Raw genomic sequence first — 17,973 nt, 5'->3', positions numbered from 1 at the left:
TGACTTTCACTTACAATGCACCACCTGATAGGGGCCCCATGTTAACTCCGATTGGCTGGGCCCCACTCTCCTGCACTTTTATAACTTACTTTTACTACTTCAGTCTTATTAGAGTTTTCTCTTTTTTCCCTTTCAAACCTTCCACCACTTTTCTCCCATCTATTCGTGTGTTATAAGGGATAATGTACCCCCTACTGTAAATGATAAGGATATTAGAAGTCACTGAGGGGTTGTTCTGTGACCATATAAAGGCACAAGGCTGCAGGCTGAGTTATACAGGGAACTCTGAGTATCACTCATGTATTATAAGGGATAATGTACCCCCTACTGTAAATGATAAGGATATTAGAAGTCACTGAGGGGTTGTTCTGTGACCATATAAAGGCACAAGGCTGCAGGCTGAGTTATACAGGGAACTCTGAGTATCACTCATGTATTATAAGGGATAATGTACCCCCTACTGTAAATGATAAGGATATTAGATGTCACTGAGGGGTTGTTCTGTGACCATATAAAGGCACAAGGCACAAGGCTGAGTTATACAGGGAGCTCTGAGTATCACTCATGTATTATAAGGGATAATGTACCCCCTACTGTAAATGATAAGGATATTAGAAGTCACTGAGGGGTTGTTCTGTGACCATATAAAGGCACAAGGCTGCAGGCTGAGTTATACAGGGAACTCTGAGTATCACTCATGTATTATAAGGGATAATGTACCCCCTACTGTAAATGATAAGGATATTAGAAGTCACTGAGGGGTTGTTCTGTGACCATATAAAGGCACAAGGCTGCAGGCTGAGTTATACAGGGAGCTCTGAGTATCACTCATGTATTATAAGGGATAATGTACCCCCTACTGTAAATGATAAGGATATTAGAAGTCACTGAGGGGTTGTTCTGTGACCATATAAAGGCACAAGGCTGCAGGCTGAGTTATACAGGGAACTCTGAGTATCACTCATGTATTATAAGGGATAATGTACCCCCTACTGTAAATGATAAGGATATTAGAAGTCACTGAGGGGTTGTTCTGTGACCATATAAAGACACAAGGCTGCAGGCTGAGTTATACAGGGAACTCTGAGTATCACTCATGTATTATAAGGGATAATGTACCCCCTACTGTAAATGATAAGGATATTAGAAGTCTCTGAGGGGTCTGTGACCATATAAAGGCACAGGTCTATGAGTCAGTGAAATCAGATCATTTGGTCAGTAGGTAAATGTACATATATATGTTTTCATGATTAGTTTGAAACATCATTTTTATTTGTGACGTGAGCAGATGAAAGCAATAGAAGCAAAGTCTTCCCAACATAAAGAATACAGCCTGAATATAGATAATCACTAATTATGGGATAGGGTTTTTTTGACATTTATTTCAGTGATTGGCTGTGTATAAGAGTCTCCCATTATGTTCAGATGAAGGTGCACATGTGTCGGCTGGGGGAAGGTGCAGCCTCTATTGCAGATGGGACCTTGTCCTTCCTGATATTTGGGTCTCGTGGGATATATACTCTGTATATGTGATTTTCATGTGAATCACTGGACTTGCTCCCAGTGGATGTCTGAGCCCCATGTGAAACTTACAGTAGCTTGGGTGCCTGGTGAAGCATAATGCCACCTATTATACACCCATTATACACCCATTATACACCCATTATACACAGGTCTGTCCCTCTCTGAGATCTTATTTATAAAATGATAATACAGGTTTCGTCTGTGGAATTCGGCTTCATCTTCTAAATAAGCCAGTAGTGCTCAGAGCCATAGGAGTGTGTTATGAAGCTGCCAGATCTCTTATTATTATTATTATCATTATGTAATTAGTAATTAGAGTAGTTCCACCATGTGTTACTTGCTACACAAGCCCTGTATTTCTCTTCCATATGTCATGGCCAGTCTGTGAGTTCATAACATACGACAACGTGAGTCGTGAGCTCTTGTGGCTCCTCCTACATGATTGTGAGTGTGTAACTATTAGCCAGTAGTGCAGGTCAGTGCTATTACTCCATAGACTCTATACACTCCTTTACTACTGGAACACTCCTCAAAGAAAGACATATTTCATGCTTATGTGTTACCTCTCTCCTACAAAACATCACTATTCTCTTCCTATGGTAAAACTAAATTTCCTCTTTTTATTTCCTGATCTACTTCTTTCCCTTCTACTTTCCCTTCTACTTTACTTCATATGGTCTCCCTCCTGCACCTCTTCCTATTCTCTTCCTCCTGCAACATTTCCCATTTCTTTGCCATTTCCCATTCCCTTTCCTCCTCTGCCAGTTCCCATTTCCCTTCTTCCTTCACCAGTTCCCTTTTTCCTGTACCATTTCCCATTCCCCTTTTTCCTGCGAGCATTTCCCAATTATTCCTGTGGTCATTTTTCATGTGGCCATTTCCCGTTTATTTATGTGCCATCTTCCATGCCCCTTTTTCCGGCAGCTATTTTGCATTTTCCTTCCTCCTTTGCCATTTTAATTTCCCCTTCCTCCTGCTCCATTTCCCCTTCCTCTTTCCCCACCCTGGGTGCCCTGAGCTTGAGTTTGATGGTGGACTAAGGTTCATTTGAGAATATGGGAAAAATTCCAGGTAGCGGGAATGGGATTATCACACAGGATAAAGGTGAGAATTACAGTATAAATACTGGGTTTCGTTAGGGAGACAATTAAAGGAAAACTATACCCCCCAAATTAACATTTAGGCAACAGATAGTTTACATCATATTAAGTTGCATATTAAAGAATCTTACCAAATTGGAATATATACAGGTATTTAAGTAAATTTTGCCCTTTTAAATCTCTTGCTTTGAACCACCATTTGGTGATGGTCTGTGTGCTGCCTCAGAAATCACCTGACCAGAAATACTGCAGCTCTAACTGTAACAGGAAGAGACCACCTGACCAGAAATACTGCAGCTCTAACTGTAACAGGAAGAGATCACCTGACCAGAAATACTGCAGCTCTAACTGTAACAGGAAGAGATCAGCTGACCAGAAATACTGCAGCTCTAACTGTAACAGGAAGAGATCACCTGACCAGAAATACTGCAGCTCTAACTGTAACAGGAATAAGTGTGGATTTAAAAGACACAACTCTGTCTGTTAATTGGCTCATGTGACCTAACATGTTTGCCATGTTTGTGTGCACAGTGAGTCATGCGATCCCAGGGGGCAGCCCTTATTTTTTAAAATGGCAATTTTCTATTTATGATTACCCAATGGCACATACTACTAAAAAAGTATATTATTATGAAAATGGTTTATTTACATGAAGCAGAATTTTACATATGAGCTGTTTTATGCAATATCTTTTTATAGAGACCTACATTCTTTGGGGGGTAGTTTTCCTTTAAGGTGTCAGACCAGTATTGTTCCCTTTGCCCTGTGTGTGTTTAATATATTTGCTGTAACGGGTCCCTAAGGAGTTCTCATTGGGGTGCCTGCACCCACCTTTTTATCCCATTTGCAGGAATGATGAATTCACACGCAGCTCGGAATCGCTGTCCCCCTTAATGAGCATGCGAGGGGCTGAGCGAGCGCCACACTCGTATTTTATGGAATCCCGAGCGCTTGAAATTGAAAACGAGCAGCACAATCAATATTTACTGCATTGAGACACAATGAATAGTCATAAGTCACTGAGCTGTGGCTCGTGCATATAAAATATATATATATATATATATATATATATATATAATATACTGGCCAACATTATGTGCATTAAGCCTGACATCACACGTGTGAGTATATACAGACTATTGCCCCTCTGCCAGTGTCACTGCTCATTTACTAACCTTATACTGCTCCCATATTCACCGACTGGTGACACGTCTAGTGAACAGTATACAAAGTATCTCAGGCTATTAGTTGAGGTGTAAACGGAAATGCCTCCAGCATAAATACAATGGATGTGATTGGATGGCTGTCCCTGTGGCCCCTCGTCTCCAGTCCATGACTATATACTGTGTGTGTGTGTATATATATATATATCTATATATATATATATATATCTATATATATATATATATATATATATATATATATATATATATATATATATGTGTGTGTGTGTGTGTTTGTCAAAGTGAATGGTATACAAAGTACATATTTTGCCTAGTTTTCTCTAATTCTCTAGGTGCTTGCCATATGGATATCTATCACTTTACTACTCCAGTCACATGACAAGGTTCCTCTGTGTGGCCCCTGGGCTGCTACTAACTCCTTTACATTGATCAGAATCAATCTATTCTCTATGGGCCCCTTAAAGGGGTTGATCACCTTTGATATAACTTCATATGATGTAGAGAGGGATATTCTGAGACAATTTGCAATTGGTTTTCATTTATTATTATTGAAGGTTTTTGACTTATTTAGCTTTTTATTCTGCAGCTCTTCAATTTGCATTTTAAGCTATCTGGTTGTTAGGGTCCAAATTACCCTAGCAACCATGCATTGATTAAAAGCACTTTTCTTTGCACTACAGTTTTCTTGGACTTCTCTGATATGAATAAGAGACTGGAATATGAATAGGAGAGGCCTGAATAGAAAGATGAGGAATAAAAAGTAGCAATAACAATACATGTGTAGCCTTACAGACCATTTGTTCTTTTTGAAAGCTGCAAAGAGTCAGAAGAAAGTAGAGATGCACCGAATCCGGCATTCGGCCAGGATTCGGCCTTTTTCAGCAGGATTCAGATTCGGCTGAATCCTTCTGCCCAGCTTAATCGAAACCGAATCCTAATTTGCATATGCAAATTAGGGTCGTGGAGGGAAATCGCGTGACTTTTTGTCACAAAACAAGGAAGTAAAAAATGTTTGCCCCCTTCCCACCCCTAATTTGCATATGCAAATTAGGATTCGGTTTGGTATTCGGCTGAAGGATTCAGGTGTTCAGCCGACTCCAAAATAGTGGATTCAGTGCATCCCTAGAAGAAAGAGGCAAATAATTATAAAACTATAAAAAATAAATAATGAAGACCAATTGAAAAGTTGCGTAGACAGGTTGGGAGCAGCAGAACATGGCTCCTACAGGGAAACTGTCACAATTGGGCCACACTCTCCTGCCACGTGTGATTTATACGGGTGTAATTGTACAAGACTTTTAGCCCCCTGTGTGTTTGGCCGCAGGCTGATAAACCCCCCTTCTCAGGTTTAATTTGCCCTTAGATATCAGTTAAGATTTCATCCCCTTCCCCACTCAGCACTTAATTGGCAAGTCTCTTGATTTAACAGCGTGGGAGCCCGGCGCAGAAAAATGGCCGCCATAAATCACTGTCTGACGCCAGAAAATAGATATAATCTCAACATTAAGTACATTAATAGTAGCAGGAGCCGAATTAGGAAAGCCATAAAGCAAAGGCAGAGAAGTATAAATTATGGTAATCTCCCCCCAGCCCCTCCATCCCTCTCACTTACACTCATGCTTAACCCTTTCAGCCACTCGCTCCTCAGGGACTGGCTTATTATGGCCACAAGCTCCTGCTCTTTTACCCTTTGTGGCCTACAATTCACTTTTATATTCTCTTTCTTATAAAGAGTTAACTTACATACAGTAGATCAACATGGGTTAATTGTGCATGCTGGGAGATGTAGGCACAAACTCTCCAATTCTTCCTTAAGGAAGGGGCTGTGGGGTGACAATATTTAGATTGGGGCATTTTTCCCACCCCTGAGCTGTCTGGGTAATAAGGATAATGTCCCCCTGTCCTGTTTACAGAAGCTGCCGCGTCAGCATTTCCAGAGCCGGAGCTGTTGCTGCCAGTGCCTTCCCTTCCCCGTTATTAGTATAATTTAAAATTAATGAAGTATAAAAGGAATACGTCACGTGCTGCTGGTGTTACAAATAAAATAATGTTAAATACAAGTGACTGTTTATCGTTCAGACACCCCATATTCCTCTTAACCCACTGAGTGCCATCCGGCAGTTACCCCTCTCCATGCCATCAGGTGGTCTCGTGCCAGAGCGGTGGTGACAGATGAAGGATAGGGAAGGTCGTTAGCAGAAGATGAATCCATAAAAATAATAGCGATGCACTGAATCCATTTTTTTGGCTTCGGCCGAACCCCGAATCCTTTGTGAAAGATTTGGCTGAATACCGAACCAAATCCGAACCCTAATTTGCATATGCAAATCAGTGAGGGGGAGGGAAAAATAAAGCCCCGCACGAAGAAATGTTTTTACTTCCTTGTTTTGTGACGAAAAGTCACATGATTTTAAGGATTCGGGTTGGCCAGGCACAAAGATTCAGCCGAATTCGAATCCTGCTGAAAATGGCCGAATACTGAACCGAATCCTGGATTCGGTACATCCCTAAAAAATAATAAAACATTTCTAACATTGGACTGAAGGGCACGGCTGCCATTGGCTGTATGGAACTCACTGCCCCAATTGGATGAGGCCAATGGGAAGTTTGGCATTGAGTGCCCCCTGCTGTGTGGGTTGGCAAATGGCTGGTGTAAGTGACCCCACTTGGAATGTTAAAGTACCTTGTATTGTAAGGCACCCCCAATCCCTACCTGAAGAGGATAAACCCAATAATGACAGTTGGAATCGGTGGCGCGGCTGTGAGTAGATATTGTGCAATACTTGTGTTTCCTTTCTCTGCCCCTTGTGCAAAGAGAAACGTTGAGAAGTGCAATTGATGCAGTGTTTTGTCTGGGGGATTCAGTGCCAAAACCAATGATACCTTCTCTTTCCTCCGGGCTGATCTAAATTGCGTTTCTTCTTCATTCTGGGCTGAACCAAGCTCCCTGCAGTACTTATACCGTATAAAACAAAACTGTAAGTGCTTCTGCGCCGCTGGACCTCAGTTGAAGCAGCAACACCGTTTATATAAGTTTATTTAGTCCATCAAAAACAGACCACTACTACACCAACGGCTGACGCGTTTCGGGGAACGATCGCGAAAATTAAAATTTAATAGAAGCTTCAGCATACTGTAATGAGAAACTTTGTAAATACAATAAATTAAATATTCTGCATCATTTCTGAAATAATCAGGTTTATCTTCACTATCCCTCTCTCAGCATCTGTTTCTCTTCATTCTCTCTTCATGCAGCAGTTGGGTGTCCGATATTCACTGATAGTTACATCCAATATATCTTATAGGGGGGCTCCTTTCCTAGCAGATGTATTAGAGTTCACTCAAATAACTGATTCCAGTACAAACACAATCTAACAAAATAACTGCCTTTTGCACAAATCCTGCATGTAGAGAGACATGATGTCTGGTGAGTTTAATAGAGTGAGCTCTAATACATCTTCTAGGCAAAAGGAGCCCCCCTATAAGATATATTGTATTTAACTGTCAATGAGTATCTGCCACAGAAGACAGAATGGAGAAAAAAAAGATACAGAGAGAGGAATAATGAAGATTAACGTGATTATTTCAGAAACAGTACAGAATATTTAATTGATTGTATTTAGAAAGGTTCTTATTTTAATATGCTGAAGCTTATATTAAATTTTCATTTTCACAATAGTTCCCCTTTAATCACCAATACCTTACCCATTTGGGCATTGCCGCCATTAATCGTAGGCATTTTGCCTATGCTTCAGGTTGGTAATGCGGGAAACGCGTAAGGCCTTGGTATAGTGGTGGTCTGTTTTTAACGGACTAAATAAACTATTTTTATGGAGCACGGTTCCTGCAGTACTTAACTGCTTTCTGCCTATAAAAGTGAATTTGTGAACCAAATGTGACCAATGGGCTGCCAGTTGGACAGCTGTAGGTTAAACTACTTGGGTGGAAGGTGCTGGTGAGCCCAGGACATTGCGGCTAAATGTAACAAGCATTATGGCAGCTTCAATCACCATAAAATGACTGCCGTTTTAATCCCTACTCCATGTCTGCTTCATTGGATCACACCCCACTGTTCAAAAATAAAGTGTGGAAAAGAACTTTGTGCAGAAATGCAAAGGGAGGGGCAGGTACATTGTAAGCCAGCCGCTGGCAACTGGGCCAGTAACACTGTGTCCCTGTAAGTCCAGTGGCGAGAGGTACCTGTAGTTAAACGAATTCGGATTTCTTAATGCCAGTAATGTGCCTGAGCTGTCAATGCCCATTTAATACCCACCAGCAAGTGTTCTGGAACATGCCTTGGCAGTACTGTGTGTGACCCACCGGCCAGTGTGAATTCTGCTGCAGGGTTGGTAGAGCTGTAGTTGTACAACAGCACTGGTCTGTCAGTTGTATTGATATAAATGATAGCCCCCCCTCCCTCGGCTCATTGTGTTCTGCTGGGAGTCTGGGCTAGTAGCGAGTGCTGAGTGCAAGCCAAATGCCAGGGAGGTTTAGCCGCTCGGGGCACGTTCTCTATTCATGCGCGGAACGATTTAGGATTAGAAGTGAGAAATTCTGTTCCAGGAGACAAATTGTTTCCATGATTATAAGAGACAAAGTCCGAATAGACTTGGAGGCCGTGCCTGGGATGGAACAGGGAGCGCAACTATTTCTGCCTCTGGTTTCCAATATCCAAAAAGCTTAGAATTACGGGAAAGGCATCTCACACAGTTCATTTAAGATAATAATTCTGATTTTTGCCAATTATTTCCCTCTGATAAAAAGTCTGATGGCAACTAAACTGCATCAGTCTGTGTTGGGGCATAACCATCCTGTTAGGTGGGGTTCATGTTTAAATCTCCAAGTATCCCATACCTTCCCAGTATCTGGGGATGATATCCCAGTACTGAGTGCTGTCCCAGTATCCTATGATTTACAAGTATTGATTGTTGCCTCAGTATCTCATGATTTCCCATTATTGAGTTCTCCCAGTATCCGAGGAACCCATGATACCCCAGTATCCCATGCTGTCCCAATATCCCACGATATGCCAATGTCCCATGCATTCCCAGTGTTCTGTGGTGTCCCATGATATCCCAGTATAGAGTTCTTTTCCAGTATCCCATGATATCCCAGTACTGAGTGCTGCCCCAGTATCCCATGTTCCCGTGGGCGCCTTGTATTTAGGAGAATTTTAGCGTCAGTCATTTTTAGGTTTTGGGGTTTGTTTGTTTTTTGGTCTCTCTCAGTAGATACGGTTTAGGGAGTATTTTTTCCCGATAGTAGGGATGCACCGAATCCAGGATTCGGTTTTGGATTCGGCCAGGATTTGCCTTTTTCAGCAGGATTCGGATTTAGACGAATCCTTCTGCCCGGCCGAACCAAATCTTAATTTGTATATGCAAATTAGGGGCAGGGAGGAAAATTGCATGACTTTTTGTCACAAAACAAGGAAGTAAAAAATGTTTTCCCCTTCCCACCCCTAATTTGCATATGCGAATTCGGATTTGGTTCGGTATTCGGCCAAATCTTTAGCAAAGGATTCGTGGGTTCGGCCAAATCCAAAATAATGGATTCAGTGCATCCCTACCCGATAGTCATTCATGAGACATTTCTCAGTAGTAAATGTAATTGCTATTGATAGCAGTATTTTTCTATTCTCGACATTTTTGTCCTCCTTCCCCTTTAACCGCTTCTTGCGCTGAATCTGGGTGATTGGTTGGTGACTTACCTTTTTACCCACCTGTAACGCTATTCCCTTATTAAAGTGCTGCACTTCCACTTTCATGAGAGAAGTATTTGCAGCGAGGCAGCAGCTCGTGTGGATGAAATAACCGAGACAACGGTGAGAATTGCGACTCACAAACAAGCCATTTGCCAGCCGTGCGAGAGGCATAACTATCGACTCACTTAACAACACAAGGAAAATATTATCTCAGCATTTCAGAAACACTGCCTTTTATTGCTTGCAACGGATTGCTGGCTGATTTTTAGAGCGCGCGTCTGACAGATATATATATACATGCCACATTTTCTGCAATTTCCGCTAAAAGATTATACGGAGTCACACGTTCAGCTCCACTATTAAAGCTCCTCTAGAGAGGAAAGAATGTGACATGAGGGATCTACAGCCTCATGGGATAAGGTGCTGGTCAGGGTCACTAACCCCTGGCACTTCAGTTTTATTCTTATTTTGTATTTCGAGTCAAGTCTGACTTCCAAGCTTCTGCCTGGTTGCTACAATGGTAAGGGAAACCTTATCCGAAAACCCTTTATCCAGAAAGAGGGCCCAGTTCCTCTGCAAATATCTAGTTACGCCACTGATGTATTTACTTTGCACCCCAATTCTATCCTTGTGACCCTGATAGCTTTCACATAGAACTCCGTAGCTGTGAAACGAGCCAGTCTATGCCATGCTGATAATGCCCTGTCCGTTGTGCCACCGTCGTACTTGAGCTGGCGGAAGATTTGGTCGGCACTCTGTGAAGACCTTATCTTCTTAGTGATTCTTTGAAGGAAAGATTCACCATCAATAGCAAACAATATATGAGGAGACTTTGTCGAGTAGGTGGCAAGATCTCTCGTATATTAACTGATGGCTGTCTGTCCCTTTGTTTACTTCCACGAAAGATTGATTGAACGACGATTATCTGATTGTCCCGAGTGACTGATTTCATCATCTCGTGACAAAATGTTTTAAACCGGTCCCAACGACTGTAGGGGCGATTTTGTAGGCACACACCCCATCAGCGTAACAAGTAGATGGTTTTATCAGTTCCTGCTAAAATCATTTTTAAACGTTGAAATCTGCCCATGTTCCACCACCTTTTGGCCTTTGTGCATCAGTGCCCACAGGCAAAGAAGATGTTTTTGGCCAATGAATTTGTACTCAAAATGTTATTGTGTTAGTGTTGTAATGTTAGTGTGTTGTGTGAGACAGTGTGTGTTGTGTGTGTTGTGTGTGAGACAGTGAGACTGTGTGTGTTGTGTGACTGTGTGTGTTGTGTGTGAGACAGTGAGACTGTGTATGTTGTGACTGTGAGACCGCAAGACTGTGTTGACACAGTGTGACTGTGTGTTGTGTGACAGTGAGACTGTGTTGTGTGACTGTGAGACTGTGTTGTGTGAAACTGTGTTTGTGTCTGTGTGTGAGACAGTGTGTGTTGTGTGACTGTGTGTGTGTTGTGTTAAACTGTGTGAGACAGTGAGACTGTGTGTGACTGTGTTGTGTGACTGTGAGAGACTGTGTTGTGTGAAACAGTGTGTGTGTCTGTGTGTGTGACTGTGTGAGACAGTGAGACTGTTGTGTGAAACTGTGTGTGTTATGTGACTGTGTGTGAGACAGTGTGACTGTGTGTGTTGTGTGAAACTGGGTGTGTTGTGTGACTGTGTGAGACTGTTTTGTGACTGTGTGTGTTTTGTGAGACTGTGAGACTGTGTGTTGTGTGAGACAGTGAGACTGTGTGATGTGTGACTGTGTGTGTTGTGTAAAACTGTGTGTGTAGGTACAGGGGAGATGAAGGGAGAAGGCGCACACAATATTCAGTCAAGGTTATGGCGGGAAATTGGATGAAACTGGTTGCGGCCAAATTGGGGCTAAGAGGGGGATAATTTGCTGCTCACATTCAGAAGGATTAGAAATGAGATTGAGCGGATAGTTCATGGCTCCTATTACCCGGGCCCGAGGGGACACTGTCTCTCCCACTCCCCCCCCTGCTTGTGTTAATGGTATTCTCCCGACTGAGCGGCCGCGCGGGGCACCCTGGGGCGGAGGAGATTTTCGCGGGAAGGTTTATGTGGCAGCAGAGAATGACAAGGCGCCCGTGTAGCCCCGACTCCCTGGCCTCTCTGGCCTCACTATCAGCCCATTAATTGTATCCGTGCCACGGGCCGACCTATTGCAGTCGGGGAGCAGCTGAGGAGAGCGGGAATGAGGCGCCTCAGGCAGTCCGAGGCCACAGGCCGCCAGTTCTTTCCTTGCTGCCGCCTGCCCTTGTCACTCTCAGCCTTGTTAGGCCAATTGTCCCTTCTCCTGCCTCACCGGCTGCAGCGTGACTGGATTCCCTGACAAATTGCTCATTCACTAGTACAATCCCCCCTGCTACTGTGTGACTTACATTATTATATCTTATTATTAGTATATACAGCCATTATATAACGCCATCAGCCTGTACAGCCTTTACATTACATGATAAGCACAGTCGTGTGTATAAGCTGTGACTAGAATTGTGTGTATTTATATCACATTCAGTATCATACAATCCCACTGTGTTTCACTCAGCAGCGTCACACTGGGGCCCACCTGCAGCCTCAGGGACCACTACACCATCCCCCTGTTTTACTGAACCTTTATGGAATAATGAAGCCGGGGAAATGTCTCCTTTTAGATTGTAAGCTCCGTTGACCAGGACCCACGTTACCTCATGTGTCAGCATTTGTTTATTTGATGTAAACAACCCCTGTGTTGTGTAGCGCTGCTGAGTATGTCAGCCCTTTATTGGTGCTTATCAAAGCTCATTGTTACATAGTTATATAGTTATATAGTTTACATAGTTAAATTGGGTTGAAAAAAGACAAAGTCCATCAAGTTCAACCCCTCCAAATGAAAACCCAGCCCCATACACACACCCCTCCCTACTGTCACATAAATGATATATACCCATATCTATACTAACTATAGAGTTTAGTATCACAATAGCCTTTGTATTATGTCTGTCCAAGAAATCATCCAAGTCCCTCTTATAGTCATTAACTGAATCATCACCCGGCAGTGCATTCCCCAACCTCACTGTCCTCACTGTGATGAACCCCCTACTCTGTTCCTTTAAATGAAACTTCTTTTCCTCTAGTCTGAAGGGGAGGCCTCTGGTACGTGATTCTCTTTATGGGTAAAAAGGTCCCCTACTATTTGTCTATAATGTCCTCTAATGTACTTGTAAAGTCTAATCATGTCCCCTCACAAGCGCCTTTTTTCCCCCAGAGAAAACAACCCCAACCTTGTCAGTCTCCCCTCATAATTTAACTCTTCCCTCCCTCTAACCAGTTTAGTTGCACTTAGTCTCTGCACTCTCTCCAGCTCATTTATATCCCTCTTAAGGACTGGAGTCCAAAACTGCCCCCATACTCCAGATGAGGCCTCACCAGGGACCTATAAAGAGACACAATTATGTTTCATCCCTTGAGTTAATGCCCTTTTTTATACAAGAACTTTATTTGCTTTAGTAGCCACAGAATGACACTGCCCAGAATTAGACAACTTGTTATCTACAAAGACCCCAAGATCCTTCTCATTTAAGGAAACTCCCAACACACTGCCATTTAGTGTAAAACTTACATTTATATTATTTTTGCCAAAGTGATGATAAAGGACCAGTTAGTCTTTATTATTTAGCATTTTCCTTTTGTTTCTATACATTGTTACTATGCGTGGGAGCAGCCGTGGTTGCTGAGAAAACTGCTGCCCTAATGACTGTGTCAAAGACACGGTGCTCAGCTTGGAACATAAAAACTTTTTTTTGCAGGTACAAGGTGCTGACTGTCTGACTCCAACTTCTTTGGGTTAATCATACTTACAGTCCATTATAATTAGCCACACACTGGGGTTGTGTGAATACTTTATTAGGTCACTCTGAGATGTTTATGGGGCTGGCCTCTTCCTCATACATTGGGGCAAATTTACTGAAGGGTGAAGTGACTAACGCTGTAAATTCACTGGCGAAGGAGATAGACTCTAGCGCTACTTCGCATTCTAACGCCAGGCAAATGGACGTAACTACGCAAATTCACTAAGATGCGGATTTTACTGAATGTTGCCTCTTGCGCCAGACTTGTCTTCACCACCTCAGACCAGGCGAAGTGCAATAGAGTAGATAGGACTTCCTCAAAAATTTTAAAAATGTTTCTAACTCCCAAAAAATGTTGGCGACTTTTCAGTTTTTCAGGGTGATTTTTCAGGGTGATTGGCTGCTAAAGATAGTAAATTTTTTTTAGGGTACCCGGCTTCCCCCCTACATTTCCTAACACATGGAACATGAACTGTACAAGTGGGCTCATGTGTAGGGCAATATAACAACTCTATTGTCTTTATGTATTTTATGTATTTGCTGCAACATAAAAACATTGAAATTTAACTTCCCGGCGTATGCAAATTAGCCAGCGCTAGCAGAACTTCGCATTGCTTGCCGAATTAACGCTAGCGAAACTTTGCCATCGTTCGGCACCCTGGACCCAACTTCGCGTTTTAGTGAATTAGCGTTGTCCTGTTGAAGTGTGGCGATGTGAGCGAAGCCGTCGCTGGCGAATTTCCAGAGATTAATTAATTTGCCCCATTGTGTCTGACAAAGGGACCAGCCCCCAAAACATTACAGAATGACCTAATAAACATGCAGGAGATCCCCCAGCTACATGGCCTCTTGTATTGCTCTATATTGTGGGATGGTACATAGTGCCATACAGGGATTTATTGGCTCCCAGTGGCATTGAGACAACATTTCTGGCCACACTGGGCTCTTTATCAAGTCTAAGTAATTCTGTTCACGTGTAGAATATATCCTGTTCTCAAAACATTGTCTATATGCCAATGTGAGCCAAAACTTTCTGGCTCTATTAACACAAATGTAGTATAACGGACCGTATAAATGATTGTCAAATGATGCACCGCTTGCCTGGTTTGGCCCAGCAATAACTTAGCATCTCTGATATGAAGGTGAGGGAGGCCATTCACATAATGTGTTGTTTTCTGGTCTTGCCATTGGTCATTAGGTTGTTGCTTTAAAGCAAGAAGTAGCCATGCCACTTTTAAATTGCCAGAATTAGGGTGAAACAGTGAGTCCAAGGGCTAGTGTAGCTGTGACATGCCATTTGCCTAGTGATAACTGATAGGATTGTACTACATTACTAAGCCATAGTTACAGGGGCAGATGCACTAAGGTCCATCAGTTACAGGTGGGTGGGACTGAGAGTGCTTTTATAGGGCTGGAGTTTATATTTGTACCATGGCCTATAGAAGAATCTCCCAATCTCCAGCACAACATGACTCTCAGAAATGGCTCTACTGGTTATTATAGATGTAGTATCATTTTTAGGATAAATTAAAGTGAAATAGTGGCGCCAACTGTATGTATGAGCATTCTAGAAGATTCCCTTCTCGTGCCTCCATTCCTAAACATTTGCCTATTTTCTCCATCAGGCTCCTGTTGGTCCACCAGATCCGCCAGCAGTCGCAGAGCTCACGTTTCCTCCACCCACAGCAGAGATGGAAGAGCCGGGGGATTCGATGTATCGGAGGAGTCATGTACCGGGTGTCTGCTAACAAGCTTTCCAAAACGTCAAGCCCCGGCCCTGTCTCCAAACAGAGCCCCAGAGCAGGTTGGTGATTAAGTGTAATGCTGTGGTGCCAGGGCCACTGTGGCTTCATTTTTTTCGTTTGTTCTATAGAAATATTCAAGGGAACTGTATGATTATTGTCCTTTTGCATTTACCTTAGCGTCTGTGATGGCGTTACAGTTGCAGCTTCCACTTTTAGCCTTGCTCAAGTTTCCATTGTCGTAGGCCCTATTGCCCCCTGTAGCCCTCCTGTTGTGTTATAGTTCCTTTGGAAGAAGCCATAAGGGGACATAAACTGTCACTAGACGTTGTGACGACTTTATTCTGTTCACTACTGAACAGATATTTTTTCTGAAGTCCATTCTGTTGTAGGTCACAGAATCCAAACTAGAGTAAAAATCTGGAATGCTTGATGATGAAATACATTCTCTCCATAAAGTTAAACTGTTACGGGAAATCCCATGGAATTGCCATGCAACCGTCTTTGTATTTATTTATTTTCTTATTGCAGGTCACAGAACAGTTTTTTTTTTACTGTGCATTCGATCTGCTGTTAGAATTGCAGTTTTATTTTTAAAGCCTGAATGTGAACACTCTGCTTTGCGTGTGTCGGTTGAAGTGTATGGAAATGGCAACAGACTGGAGCCAGATAATCTCACACTCAGGGGCTCATTTTGCTTTTGACATCCCTCTGTGTTAAAACCAGCGTCAGTTAATGAGACCACAGATAAGGAGAAGCTTGAGAAGACGAGATGCTCGCTGTACAGAGCACGGAACAGGCGGCTCTTGCTGAATGATTAGAGAACATTACATGAGATCGGTTTTCTGATCCCCCATTAATCAGAGCACTTGGTTCAACTCTCAGGTAGTTTGTCCCGGGGGATTATGGTGTGGTTACATGCTTTCAGTGGGTGATGAGAGATATCAAATCAACATATACTGGCATGGGCCTGTCTCTCTCCCTGCCAACCAGCATTTGGCTACTTGCACCATCCTCTGTCTTGCCTCCCCTGCCAGGGTTAGTGTAGGAAAGCCACATTAACTGACGCTGGTTTTAACACAATGGGATGTCAAAAGCAAAATGAGCCCCTGAGTGAGAGGTTATCTGGCTCCAGTCTGTTGCCATTTCCACACACTTCAACCGACACACGCAAAGCAGAGTGTTCACATTCAGGCTTTAAAAATAAAACTGCAATTCTAACAGCAGATCAAATGCACAGTAAGAAACTGTTCAGTGACCTGCAATAAGAAAAAATAAATACAAAGACTGTTGCACTGCAATTCCATGGGATTTCCCGTAACAGCTTAAAGGACCAGTAACACAAAAAAATTGTTTTAAAGTAATGAAATATATAAGTGTTGCCCTGTACTGGTACAACTGATGTGTTTGCTTCAGAAACACAACTATAGTTCATATAAACAGCAATGGCGGAAATTGAAAAAAGGCTATATGGCACAGTATAAGTAGTGGATAAAGATAACATTATGTTCTACAGAGCTTATCTGCTATCTGCTGTGTAACCTGAGCCTTTTCTACTTTGAATAGCTGCCCCCATGGCTACACAGCAGCTTATTTATATAAACTATAGTAGTGTTTCTGAAGCAAAAAACACCAGTTATACTAGTGCAGGGCAACACTTCATTATATTTTTATTACTTTAAAACAATTTCATTTTTTGATGTTACTGGTCCTTTAACTTCAGTGTCGGACTGGCCCACCGGGATACCTGTAAAACTCCCGGTGGGCTCAGCTGTCAGTGGGCCCTCCTGCTGCTAAACATTTAGCATATTTCATGTTCATTCTTTATTTCTATGAGAACAAAGGCTAAGTAGATGGAATAATAAATTATAGTATGTTAAGAAAAGAGACTAGGAGAATAGCGATTGAGTGAGGAGGAGAAGAACTCAGAGTGGGCCCCTGCTCTAAGATTTTTGGTGGCCCCCTGGTGTCCCAGTCCAACACTGCTTAACTTTATGGAGAGAATGAATCTCATCATCAAGCATTCCAGATTATTACTCCAGTTTGGATTCTGTGACCTACTACAGAATGAACTTCAGAAACAACCGCACGTATGTTATCAGTAGTGAACAGAATACAGTCGTCATAACGTCTAGTGACAGGTTTCGTGACTTCAGGCCTTTTTGCTGCCTTGGGACTTCAAGTTCGACTCCTTTCGTGACTTCGGCTTCTTTCATGGCTTCGAGACTTCAGCTTTTCGGGACTTAGGAATTTCGGCTGTTCGAGACTTCGGCTTTTCCAGATTTCGGCTTTTCCAGACTTTGGCTCTACTTTGGCGGTTCTGGACTACGGCAGATGCGGCATGGCTTCATCGCTGCAAAGTGGGGCCCGGTTCAGCAGTACCCCCTGCACCCCCATTGATGGCGGCCCTGCACACATTTATTGGCTTGTGCCAGAGACTCTTTACAGCCAAGAAGGATAGTTGCTGAGACAACACTTAGTATCGATATTTTTCCATCAGTCATAGGTTTAGTTAGAGCTGTCGGCTCAGCCTGCCATTGCCGTGCTACAGTGATCATTGTAATGGGGAATGTACGGTGCCCACACGGAGTATGCTTGTCAGTGCACAGATGTTGCCATGGCTCGCTGCTCTCCTGGTACTGATGACATTTGACAGGCAAGACAGGTAACGTCCGTTCCCGAGTTCCTTCCTGCTCTGCCTGCGCGCCATTGACTTAACCAAACATAGAGCAGATGGGCCAGCCTCGTCACCAACCGGGCGAGTGACAGCTCCACCGAAGGGGAGAGGCCAGAGACACACTATCAAATATAACTCAGTCAGTCTCTGACACACCAAACCTGGCAGGTGAGTGACTGCGACACATTTGTACCACCTGGAGCT

The 17,973-nt window shown here is 42.9% G+C and overlaps 1 protein-coding gene across 2 annotated transcripts in view; it reads left to right on the top strand.

Moving 5' to 3' along the window:
* The window catches only part of zc3h3.L (zinc finger CCCH-type containing 3 L homeolog), an 81,989-nt gene that overhangs the window by 16,483 nt on the left and 47,533 nt on the right, over positions 1 to 17,973 (top strand). For both annotated transcript variants that reach the window (XR_001936229.2, XM_018268317.2), the window contains exon 2: positions 14,976 to 15,154. Coding sequence is in view for 1 of the 2 variants with exons in the window: in XM_018268317.2 (XP_018123806.1) it covers positions 14,976 to 15,154 (179 nt within the window). In the remaining variant the exon portion in view is untranslated. The remainder of the gene's footprint in view (positions 1 to 14,975; positions 15,155 to 17,973) is intronic.

Source organism: Xenopus laevis, chromosome 6L (assembly GCF_017654675.1).
Source record: "Xenopus laevis strain J_2021 chromosome 6L, Xenopus_laevis_v10.1, whole genome shotgun sequence".
NCBI classification, from domain to species: Eukaryota; Metazoa; Chordata; class Amphibia; order Anura; family Pipidae; genus Xenopus; species Xenopus laevis.
Note: the sequence above shows the minus strand (reverse complement) of the source record. Positions and strands in the feature narration are given on the sequence as shown.